At 38.1% G+C, this 12,772-nt stretch overlaps 1 protein-coding gene across 2 annotated transcripts in view; it reads left to right on the top strand.

Annotated features, from left to right (window-relative positions):
- The window catches only part of slc35a2 (solute carrier family 35 member 2), a 29,916-nt gene extending 24,046 nt beyond the window's left edge, over positions 1–5,870 (top strand). For both annotated transcript variants that reach the window (XM_057829620.1, XM_057829621.1), the window contains 2 exons: positions 2,426–2,979; positions 5,639–5,870. In XM_057829620.1, coding sequence (XP_057685603.1) covers positions 2,426–2,979; positions 5,639–5,666 — 582 coding nt within the window. In that variant the 3' untranslated portion in view covers positions 5,667–5,870. The remainder of the gene's footprint in view (positions 1–2,425; positions 2,980–5,638) is intronic.
- The last annotated feature ends 6,902 nt before the right edge of the window (positions 5,871–12,772 follow it).

The raw sequence follows: 12,772 nt of genomic DNA on the forward strand, positions 1-12,772 counted from the left end.
TTTGGTCTGTACTATATGTAAAGCACACGACAGCTCTGGATGCTAACAAACTACATAATTATATTGGGATAAGTTTGAAACCGCAATATGCTTACCTTGAATATCAGCTAATAAAACCGGAGTTCCCAACAGCATACACTCTCGCTCCCAACTGGAGTTCCCAACATTATACGCTCTCTCGCTCTGTTGTCATTGAGACTTTTGCCCAATTTTTGTCTTATCAGGTATTTGCAGCACGCATTTTTCCCTGAAGCTAGTCTTGTGAACGACCGACCAACAGTGCTGTCCTGCTCCTCACTTTTCAGATCTGGTTCAAATAGGAAGGGTAGAACTGACGACATGTTGGGAAAGCTAACGAGTGACACGCTGGAATTTCGGCAACGCGCCCGGTGACGTCACGCACTGCGACGTAACAAGAATAGCGACCTATCACTTAAAATAATTTTACAAACTTTAATAAAACAAAAACATTAAGAGGGGTTTTAATATCAAATTATTATAACTCATACTAACATTTATCTTTTAAGAATTATTTGTCTTAAAAATAGAGGATCCCTTTAAGGCAAAGTTATACTTCTGCGTCAGACCTGCGCAGTCAACTAAGACCGATGTATGACCCTGCGCCGTAGCCTGATGCGGTCCTATTGATTTTTCAAACCCTAGCGTCACGTTAACGCATATGACGAGACGGAAAAAGAGTTCAGCTCCGGTTCAGCTCGAAATCACCACCATTGTAAAACATTATTTTTCTACACGCAAAAATGGACCAAGCCGACGGGAGTATCATCGAAGAGCAAGTCTCGTGAAGACATCATAAAGTTTGCCAAATGACAAGGTCAGCGATTGAATAAAAAAATGGAAGAACCACCAAGACGTGTGTGTTCGGAATCGAGTGGCCACACGAAGCGGTGACCCAGTCGGCCAAAAACTGCCAGCTTTTTATCACTTTATGTCGCATTTTTGGTTGGTGTACTTGAATATTCATTGTGTACATATGTTTGCTTTGAGTCTGTGACTTAAAGTATATGAAGAATAAAGCACAGGTTTGGTGTCATAATTTTCAACAACAAACAATTCACACACGATACATCATCACTGAGTGAGAGTGCCTCGGTGCTTTTTATGATAACGTTAACATCAAGGCTTCCAACGCAGTTTGGGAAGTTCCATTGACGCCAGAAATCTGCTATGGCTTCCCACTGGCTGGTTGTAGGACACGGCAAACAAATCGGGCTGGAGGGCTTTGCAGACCTCGGACAAAACACTGGATGCAGTGTTCGACGCCAGTCTGAAGCTAGCAGCCACGGCTAGCTGGTTTCCACCCAAGGGTAGAACTCTATGCGGCATCAAAAGTTGGACGACCGCCTCGAAACAGTCTTCTGCGTCGCCTGCGGCTCAACATTTGTAGGATCAACATTTATTCAATGTTGATGAGCTGAAGATCCACATCAGGCGTTCCATCTTGCATTGTTTATTTTTTCTCCGTTAAACTAGACAAGAGGAAGACAACAAGCATGCCCCAAAACCCTACAAACATAACGCCACACCCCTACAGTGGCTTGGCGGTGAATTACAGAGCAACGCGTCACCTGGCCGGAGAACCATCGAATGTCGAATGATGCCGTAGTCGCTGTGCCGTCACCACAACGCGGGAGCATAACTCAGGCTTTAGAAATACATTTTTCTCAAAAAGTTACTCAAGGAAATGTAAGGGAGTACCGTATTTTTCGCACTATAAGTCGCACCAGCCATAAAATGCCCAGCGAAGAGGGGGGAAAAAAAAGTTATGTAAGTCGCACCAGAGTATAAGTCGCATTTTTGGGGGAAATTTACTAGATAAAATCCAACACATAGAACAGATATGTCATCTTGAAAGGCAATTTAAAATAAAAATACAATAGAGAACAACTTGCTGAATAAGTGTACAGTATGATAATGTTACATGATGTGTAGACAACGAAATGCGAACGTTGCCGGTATGTTAACGTAACATAGCTATTAGGAGTTATTCAGATAACTATAGCATAATGAACATGCTAACAAGTTTACCAAACCATCAGTGTCACTCCAAAACACCAAAATAACATGTGAAATGATATAATAATGTGTTTAATAATTTCACACATAAGTTGCTCCAGAGTATAAGTCGCAACCCCGGCCAAACTATGAAAAAAAACTGCGACTTATAGTCCGAAAAATACGGTACATGTAACACATTACTACCCACCTCTGATTTTACCAAGAAATCATAATCGATACTGAAAAATCGGGTTTGAGAGAAAATAATCATGATTTGCTTGTTAGGCAAAATCGAACAGCCCAGGTTGAAATATGTCCCTCACAATAAATGATAGTTCAATGTATGACCATCTTGTATTTTGTCCAGTCAGCCCTCTTAAAGCTCTGTCTTCTTATTGGTCTGCAGGTTCAGCTGGGGGGCACCAAGGAGCAAGTGAGAGCCAATCAGAACTACGTAGTTGGCCTGTTGGCTGTGATCATCAGCTGTATGTCATCGGGATTCGCCGGCGTCTACTTTGAGAAGATCCTCAAGGGCAGCTCAGCGTCGGTGTGGGTGCGCAACGTGCAGCTGGGCATCTTTGGCACTGTGCTTGGCATGCTTGCGCTCCTGTGGAATGACGGCGCCACTGTGGCCAATTTAGGCTTCTTCTCTGGTTACACGTCAATGGTGTGGTGCGTCATCCTCAACCAGACGTTCGGTGGCCTCCTGGTGGCTGTGGTGGTCAAGTACGCCGACAACATCTTGAAAGGCTTCGCCACCTCCTTCTCCATCATCATCTCCACCGTCATGTCCATTTACCTGTTCGATTTCCAAGTGGACCAACTGTTTACTGTCGGCACCGGGCTGGTCATCGCCGCTGTCTACATGTACAGCCTACCTAAACCCTCAGTCAACCTCAATTCATCTTCCTCGGCTACGAGAACTGAGGAGGACGCCAAAGTGGAGGCCTTGCAGACAAAGTCAGTAGTAGTCAAGTGATCCCCTCCTCAACACCTACTCTTGATGGCTGTGTTCAATATTGTTCACTTCGTCCTTCTTCTGTGTTACATTGCAAAAATCCACAAGTAATTTACACCGCACCAAAAATGTTTATAATTTCTTACTGATGATACAAGATGGCGTCAGTCTTATTTTTTTAATCATTTATTTTGACACTACTTTGGCTTGTGGACTAAAGCTGCAGATTAAGTCAATCGTACACGCGCCTGAGAAATTTATTATTGTTTTGGAGCGCTATTCTGATGTGTCGTTAGTTTCGTCTTGGCTGTCACATAATTATAATATACCATATGTCATGTCAACTATTTGAACTACCTTATCAAACTGTGACAAAATGTTGCAAGTTGCATTTACACAAAATTAAAACAAAGCGCAGTAGGTATCCTTTGTAATATGATCTTTGACATGAATTGTAAGACTGCATCGTAAAACATTGATTTTGTGTAAGTGCACAGCAACATTGACTAAATGGTAACTGGCCCCAATTTAAGTTTTGACGATCGTGCACTTTGCTCTTGATGGCATATCCCTAAATTCCCATGGAAATCTTATCCATGTCTTTGCAGTCTTATTTGGTGCACATTTGTGTTGCACTAAAAACATACAACTCCCAATTTAGGATACTTAAGTGGAGGATTTTGAACACAGCCTCTCTATGCTCATTTTCTGTCTGCATCTGACCTCCCACCTGACACACTAACTGGCCGCTCGAAGCACATCAGGAGGCGAAGGAAGAAACTTAGATGGACAGTGATCACTGATGATCCTTAATGCCCCAGTCTAGCATGACGAGACTAGCACGAAGGATTGATTGGTCATCAATTGGCTCGTCATTGCAACTTTTCTCCTGGAACTACAAAGGAAGAACTCAGCGTCCAGTGTCGGAGGACTGAGAGCAGCCTGCCTGCGGACGCGAGACCGGTGCCTTTTCTTCTTGATTGACGTCCAATCTAATTGAACTGGGAGATCATGGATCCATGGATCGGACGTTTCTGGCTCCCAGTTAGTTAAATGGTGATGCACCAGATTTGAGCAGCTGGCAGCTTTCCATAGGCCATACTTATTTGTGTCAATGAATCCTTTGAAGTTAGAAGCTTGCTTTCGAGTGCTTGGCACATGTTTCTCACAGTTCTGTTTTTTCCTTCCAATTAAGACAAAATCATGGGTCATCACCCTTTTACAAAGTGAGACCTACTTGGCTTCTGGTTAATATAAAGGGCTATACAAGTTTTATACACGTATAGAAAGTAATGCCCTCACATTGGCTGGTGGCTTGTCAATAGCTGTGCCCAGACACTTACTGGTGACCAATCCATCGTTTGAACAGAATTGGCTAGTGACCAGTCCAGGCTACACCTTGCATTGCCTTTTGGCACCGATTCACTTGTGCCATGAAAATAGAATGAACTGCTCTACCAACAGACATGGCCAATCTAGATAGATGGATGCACCAACAAAATCAGTTTTTTCCAAATGTCTATCAAATCTTGAAAGTTTTTTTTTTTTTCTTTCTTTTTTTTGAACCGTGAAATGGTGTCAATGCTATTCCGGGGTGGGTGGTTCTTTTTCTTTTCTAAATGTGATGTATATTATTTGTATTTAATGCAGGCTTCTGATTGTCAATAGGGGTGATTGATGCTGGATAGAAGTGCACCTTTCCTCTTTTACCCATGCAGTTGAAAGACTTTTTAATGACTTGTTAAATATTTCAAATTGAAAAATGTATTCAAATCAAGATGTGAGGATTTTATTTTCTTACCATATCACCCAGCACTATGTGTTGTTCAGTTCAGGCAAGACAGCCTCAGCATTTGTGACTTGTTAGCACTTAAACTCGGGTTGAATGTTTGTAACGTGTGAGGAAAATGATTGCTTTTGTAAATTATTAATGCTTATTGTCTTCCATTTTTTAACATGTGCATAACAAGTTAACTAACGGGAAAATATATCACTTTGCAATCACAAAGCGCTTTAAAAAAAAATTGTAGAGAAATTTTTTTAAAGTGGCTAAATATAGAAACTTGTCACCAGTTTGGAGTTACTGACAAGTCAGACTGCAGTTAGGTCTGTACAAGCAGCATGTTAACAGGCCTGTGTTTTGAACTACTGAAACTGCGATAATGGAGCGAAAGAGGCACCAACTTGGATTATGTTGAATTCTGATTAAAGAAAAAAAAAATACATGATTTGTAGAGCTTGGAAAATGCTAACATGAAAGCAAATGAACAAACACCACCGTCTAGTTGATCTTTGTATGTCTATGTCAAATGCTGCTGTGGGAATTTGTACCTATGAATTTGTACTTGATTTAATTTTTATAAATATACAAGAATATAAAGCAGGAGCGTGGCTTGTTACACTATTTCCGCCTTTGTTGTAACTCCTCAACAAGCAAAGAATGTATTGTTGAATTGAACTCCCAACTTCACCCACGTGTATCACCAAGTCACAACAAAGGTGTTACTTAAAAATATGTATTGACATATTTAATAAAGTAACAAGTAACATCCTGTATCTTGATGTCTGTCATAATATTTGAATTTGGGAAAATGAAGTAAATAATCTTCTTGGAGGTCTCTGCTTACCATATCGTCTTCTTCCTCTGTCTCCAACATATAGGTGCGACAAGAAGCAGAAAGGATCATAAGATGCTCGTGTCTTCACCTGACTGACGCCCGCCATCTTGGACTATGGTAGTCTTTTGGAGGACATGGGTCTTTTTTTTTTTTTTTTTTGCTATAGCAATTGAAGTAGTGTTTGAATACTGCATGTATCTGTTTTTTTTAAATATATGTGTAAAAATGTCCCCATTTCAAGTAAAACGAGCACTAATGTGCTATGACCAGCTGAATACGATGCTAAACGTTTGTGCCCTCTACTGGCTAATCCGTAACCTACAGGCAATAATATGTCCGCAATTAATTACACAGCCCTGATTAAAAAATTAATCAATAAAAATCTGAGGACCGATACATATACATCGCGAATAGACCTACCAAATTTAATTGTGATCTGCCCACAAATAGCAGAGGATCAGATGAACAAAGAGTGTTAACATTATACCCCCAACAACATGAGCCACAACAGACCTTCAGCCTCTATTGAAAACATGCTGTGTGTCTTAGTTATTATTTTCTGGTATATGTGTGACTAATCTAGTTTGGTGTTTGGAGCCAAGTTAATTGATGAGCGGTAAATTTAAGATTTTCCCTTTTTAAAAAAAAAAAAATTTTTGATTTACTCAAGCAAAACTTCGTTTTGCAAAACATTAGGGAAAGACAACACCTTTATAATAAAGGTCATGATTGACATAATTATTATGTCAATTTAAGAAAAGAATCTTGTTTGATGAATTGGAAAAAAAGAACCAAAAATCTTATGGGTTCTGGTAGAGAAAAACATACAAGCCAGTATTTCCAGTAAGCGATTATCATGAGAGCAGGCAAATATATTATCAATGCTCGTACTATTTTAGCCAATCAAATGTGAATTTTCCAAATTGCCCTTCCCTGTGATGTCATTAATACCCATAATCACATGCACATTTGTCCTATCACTGTTTATGCGCATGGGTATAATTGAGGTCACAAAACGATTGCTTGTCATTTAGGTTTTCAGTACAAGAAGATGAACTAATAGGATATGCCAAATGTTTGCGTTCTCCAAGGCACTCTATAATTAGGCCTTACAGTTACATTTTAGCCCTTTCATACACGAATTATGACTAACCCTTAAAGGGCACTCCATTTTTAATTTTTTTTTTTTTTTTTTTTTAATAAACAGAGCATATTGTATATTTTTTCATAATTATTAAATTTTTTTTTTTTTTTTTTTAAATACAATGATTCGTAATGAAAAATATACATATAACAATAATTGCTCATATTGACTAGGTTTTTTTTTTTTAAATACCAAAGGTAGCGACTTGCTCTATAAAGGGTTAAACAAGAAGTCATGTTTACTTATACAGTATTTTGTAGTAATTGTTTCTTCTCATTTCAGAAGATGATTATGATTTATGGTGATATAGCACCATCCGTGTGTAGCCCGGTCTCGCGCGTTGTGTTTTCTTGTGTGGTCAAATGTTGACACAAGGAGGCCGCTCTGTTGCCAGCCGGAATGAGTTTTATTGACTCTCAGCCATCTGAAGAAAAATAAAAATGAGTACAGCGACCTTTTGGGCTGAAGCCCTCATGCGCACCTGTCTCTCAGCAGTCCAGTCTCTGTAACAACTCCAAAAATAACATTTTACTGTGCACAGCTTCAAAACAAATACAATATCCAACAAACAGAATGTCGCCCCCCTCCCCTGACTGTCAACAGTTATTTCAGATTTTTTAAACATGAACATTTGAACAATTACATTAATAAAAATACACAGTACAAAATGAAGGGAGCACACATACCTCATGAAAAATAAAAATGAGTACAGCGACCTCTGTGGCTGAAGCCCTCATGCGCAGAGCGCACCTTCAGAAGGAAAAAGAATGTGGCGGGACGCATAACTAAAAACTCCAGCTTCGTTGGCTTAAGTGTCTTAAAAAGAGCATTACACTGGCTGTACCAAAGTTCTACGAAACACAAAAACACCCTGAACAAGCTACGCTATATTGAAAATATAGCATGACTTTCTTGTTTGGCGTTTTTCATACATAGTGCCAAGGGGTTGGTGTCAATATTGGTAGGGACGATATAACGGCATAACCTGCATGTTTTTGCTGGGGACGGGACATTAATAAAAACTGATTTGGTAAACGGTGGTCAGGGCTACATTTCTCACCAATATGAACCTAATTAATTGATAGGCTAAATGATTAATGCAAAATCTGTATTATACTAACTTTCAAATTGCAAATTTATAACGTGTTCATCTGATATTTTTTCAAGGGGTGTCAAACGATTAAAATTTTTAATCGAGTTAATTACAGCTTAAAAATTAGTTAATCGCAATTAATCGCAATTCAAACCAACTATTAAATATGCCATATTTTTCTGTAAATTATTGTTGGAATGGAAAGATAAGACACAAGATGGATATATACATTCAACATACAGTACATAAGTACTGTATTTCTTTATTATAACAATAAATCAACAAGATGGCAATACCATTATTAACATTCTGTTAAAGCGATCCATGGATAGAAAGACTTGTAGTTCTTAAAAGATACATTTTAGTACAAGTTATAGAAATTTTATATTAAAACCCCTCTTCATGTTTTCGTTTTAATAAAATTTGTAAAAATTTCTATCAAAAAATAAACTAGTAGCCCGCCATTGTTGATGTCAATAATTACTTACACAATGCTCATGGGTGCTGAAGCCTATAAAATCAGTCGCACTCAAGCGCCAGCAGAGGGCGGCAAAACTCCGAAAAACACAACAAGTACAGCTTTCACTCTGCTGTCATTTTAATCTGTTTGAGCAGGGCATTTGTGCGTTAATTGCGTAAAATATTTTAACGGGATTAATTAAAAAAATTAATTACCGCTCGTTAACGCGATAATTTTGACAGCCCTAATTTTTTCATATCTAGTCAAATAATTTTCTCCATCTTGTTTTGAGTGTTACAGACTAGTTAACAGATTAATGTGTCGGTTTCTTCCACTTATTTTAAGTAAATATTACTACAGTATTTGTTCTTATTAAGGCCGTACACCTTAAAGACGGTCATTTTTCATCTAGATCAAGAAAAATGCTTTCAAATAATGTTTTGAACAATATCTCTTCTTGAGTTATGTTTTTAAGTTTTTTTTTTTCATTATTATTGAATATACAAATTTTTTGATTAAAATAAGTCTGTTTAGAAAAATACCTAGCTGAAAATAAGCTTATTTCAAGAAATCTGAGTAAATTTTACCTGAAGCACTGACAGATAATTTTACTTATTTCTATTAGGTTTACACTGAAAACATGGGAAGGTTTTTTTTTTTACTTGTTTTTGTCCAGTTTTAAGGAGGTGGGGTTTTGCGGTGCAGACAGTATTTATTGGTTTAGGTGGTACACCGTTCGATTCAAACCTTTGTTTTCAAAAATTACTAAACATTTTGAAAACTTCCAGAATAAGTGTCTGGATTTTATAAGCAAATCTAAATTGCAATATTTGAACACAAATTACATTAACATGCACAAGAAATACAAACTTCTAAATCATCTCATAACTATCCAGGAATGCAAAAAATAAACGGTTCTGCCAATGCACGTAATGTTAAAATTGGTCACGAATGTAGCGGTTCCAAAGTAAACACTACAAACTTTCGATAAAGAAAGGAACATTTACTCACGTTTGATCATGGACGGACATGTAGAAAAGTTCTCAGACACATCCTGCCATGTGGCTGCACACAACTCAATTGCGCGGCGCTCTCACTTTTAACGTCTTCTCCGTGGCTTTAAGCATTTATTTATATCTTATTCATGATGCACGTGTTTGTTTATGGTGTAACTTGTTTATTTAGCACCTTTGGATAGCATTGAGAGTCCAACTGAATGTAAAAGAGTGCTTATTCCCCACCACAAAAGCTTCGGGAGCAAAACATTATCAGGTTGAAAAATTTGATAGAGCACCGGCTGTGAACGCGCGTGTCTGTGTGTGTGTGTGTGGGGGGGGGGGGGGGGGGGGGGACACCAAATTAATTTTTATACAGAAAATCATTACAGTACATACAACATACAACAATATATTTGAGAGAAAAAGCATGTTATTTTGCCTCATTCAAATCTTAATATCTGAACATTTAAATATGTCAATTAAAGTGCAATCACATTCACAAATGAATGGCTTCTGGTTTTTGAAATGTAAATAAAGCAATCTATTGTGATAAAACAACAAAATTGCAATAACTGCATTAACCATCAAAGTGAAGTCTAACTGTAGCTGTAGTCTTGAAACAAATCTGAATAAGGAAAAACATTGCAATAAAATAATGCAACCTGGTTAAACTAGTAGCTGAGATCTTAGGCTGTATTGGCACCATGGAAAAAGTGCTTAGAAAATGGATTTCGTTCCACTGAAATGGATCTACATGATCTCTGCATTGTAATTTACATACGTTGCTAATTACTACCAAAAAAAAAGTTCTACTCACGGTTTCCAGTCTGTTTTTAGTAATTAGCGTTTTCGTGTCGGTCTTTTTTTCCCCCGTGGCGCAGTGATATTGATACGGCGGAGTCGTATCGTCAGTGTGTGAAGCCATTTTAGGTCACGTGCACCAATAGGAGACGAGGACTGTTGCTATGCGCTTCGATAAACAAACAATATGGCGGCGACCGTGCCAAGCTACGACACGAGCGAAGATGAACCAAAGATAAGAAAACCGCATTCGGAATTTAGTCAAAAGGCATCGAAACGACGCTATATGCATCTCTCAACTGTCCAAGGGCGAAAAAGGGCAGGAATTTGGAAAAAACGTGCAGAGCCCACGTGGTTGCGTCAGACAATGGCTTTCTTCCCAGGCTCCGTCGAAGGATCTTGCTGAAAATGCGTCGACTGGGATTTTTAACGACATTCACTACAGGTAAGCCACACACACGCCTTTTGTTGTGAATAACTATGGGAGTTGTGGGCTTCTGGTCAGATCACATATGAAGTTAAGACTTGCAATGTGAGTTCTGGGCTGTAGCGGTCATTATTATGATGTTAGATTGTTAACTTTGAGCAAAAAGTTTAGATTGACAAATAACATAGTATTTAGTCTGTTTAACCGTAGTTCCAAAAACCTATTTGATAATTTTATTCAGGAAAAAATGGCAGAATAGACAAGCCTATATAATTTGGATTGGAAGATTATGTAAATATGATATGGATGAAACAGTTCTCACATGGTTTATGTTTGTGTGCGTGTTTTTCAGAACTGAAACACCCTTCACTGACAGCTACAACTTCTTCTGTGAGACCGTCGTCCATTAAAAGATTAGAGTTGACCAGGAAGTGCTGCGAATGGACAAGCTTGTGGAAATATGGCTTTATTGGGACCATGGAAAAAGTGCTTAGAAAATTGATTTTTTCAAAGCCAATACCCTCCTAACTTAGTCACCAGCCAGAAATGTATCCTGATGTGAATACTCAAAAATACAGATCTAGTGTTGCTGTTTTTGCTTGTTTTAAGTGTTATATTAATTCTGGCAACACAAAATCTTTATCAAATGTCATAAACACATCTACCAAACATTTGAAACAAGTATTGGTGCCTTAGTATACACATAGGTGAATTCAGAATGAGAAATGTAGCTAATTTCTTGAAGGAAACACTTCAACATTAATGATTTGCACCCAGCACAATGAAATATATATTGAATTAAGCTAAAGGCTTATGTGTCATATTAAAAATATCACAACCTACTATGCAATGAAATATATAAAATAAAAAATGCACGCCATGATCATAAATAGCTGAAAATCAACCCAATTGCTACCACACCCTCCTAGATGTGAATCATGGCAAAAATGGAATAAGACAAAAAAATTAAAGGGTGATCAAAAATATAATGTGCCAAAATCATAAGGTGATACTTAAAAAATGAAAGACATCACAAAAGAAGTGATGGACACGTGTTGAAGATAACTTCCAAGTTTTATTTCATGTTTCACAAGTGCTCAAATGTGAGCACACCCAGCAGCACGGACAAAATCAAGCCACGATGAGAATTCCTCTCAAACGTGTGCATGTCGCAGTTATTGTCTTGATTGCGACTGTTGTTCGATATTTCACATCATCAGTACTTGCTGGACGTGTTGGTATGTTAAAGACAAAGTTCGTTATCCATCTTTATGGCACATAACGTATGTTATATACTAAGTGTATGTTCCACCACTTCCAGCGAATATTGATGACATGAAAGATTACATAACAGACGCAATCAACGCGGGAGGGAGGAATTCTCATGTCAACTTGATGTTGTCCATGCTGCTGGTGATGGCCATACTTGAGTACTATGAAAACAGGAAATTAAACTTAGTTACTTCCTACATCTGTCCAAGGTAGTTTTTTTTTTTTTTTTTTTTTTTTTTTATGTTTTTCGTTTTTGACATGGCATTTTGATTTTGGCACAGCCTTTTTTAATCACACTGTATATACACAAAAGGTTGGGATCATTCAAGTATAGTACTGTTGGTACACATTTATTTAAACATGGAAGTATCTCATACTATAGAAATACACATTATTAGACATACAAATATTGAAAAACGAATAAAAAAAAAATAGAAATAAAAGAATAGTAAAACTGTACATGACAACATTACTCCTCAAAATCGCTTTACTCAAAGTCATCATCCCATCCAAGTGTCTTCTGTTTCTTTGGAAACATTCTCACATGCTTGGCACCGATATAAATCAGTACAAGAAAGTTTTGCAGACATACAGGAACATCTTCCCATGTCACAATTGGTTGCCTTTCAACTACAGTTGACTACTTGCAAAACAGTATCGGGCAGGATTTTTAGTCATCCATGTCACTGCCAACTGCCCATCCTCAATGTCCCACCCATTCCCAATGGGTGAAGGGGCACACATTTTAACTGTCAGACAACGTTTCATAATTGCTGCTTGATAGTCTGCTGTCCTGCAATGTTGGTACAGAGCATCAGTTTTGGGGGGAATAGAATGTTCTGGCAAGACTGACGAGGCCATACAGAAAGATCTGCATTTGGCATCATTTTTGGCACATGACTGGCAAAACAGGTGGCACACGTATTTACACAACGTGTTAAATGTTTGTAGGTCAAGTTTAAAACTGCTGCCCAGCTTTGCA

Source organism: Corythoichthys intestinalis, chromosome 2 (assembly GCF_030265065.1).
Source record: "Corythoichthys intestinalis isolate RoL2023-P3 chromosome 2, ASM3026506v1, whole genome shotgun sequence".
Taxonomy (NCBI): domain Eukaryota; kingdom Metazoa; phylum Chordata; class Actinopteri; order Syngnathiformes; family Syngnathidae; genus Corythoichthys; species Corythoichthys intestinalis.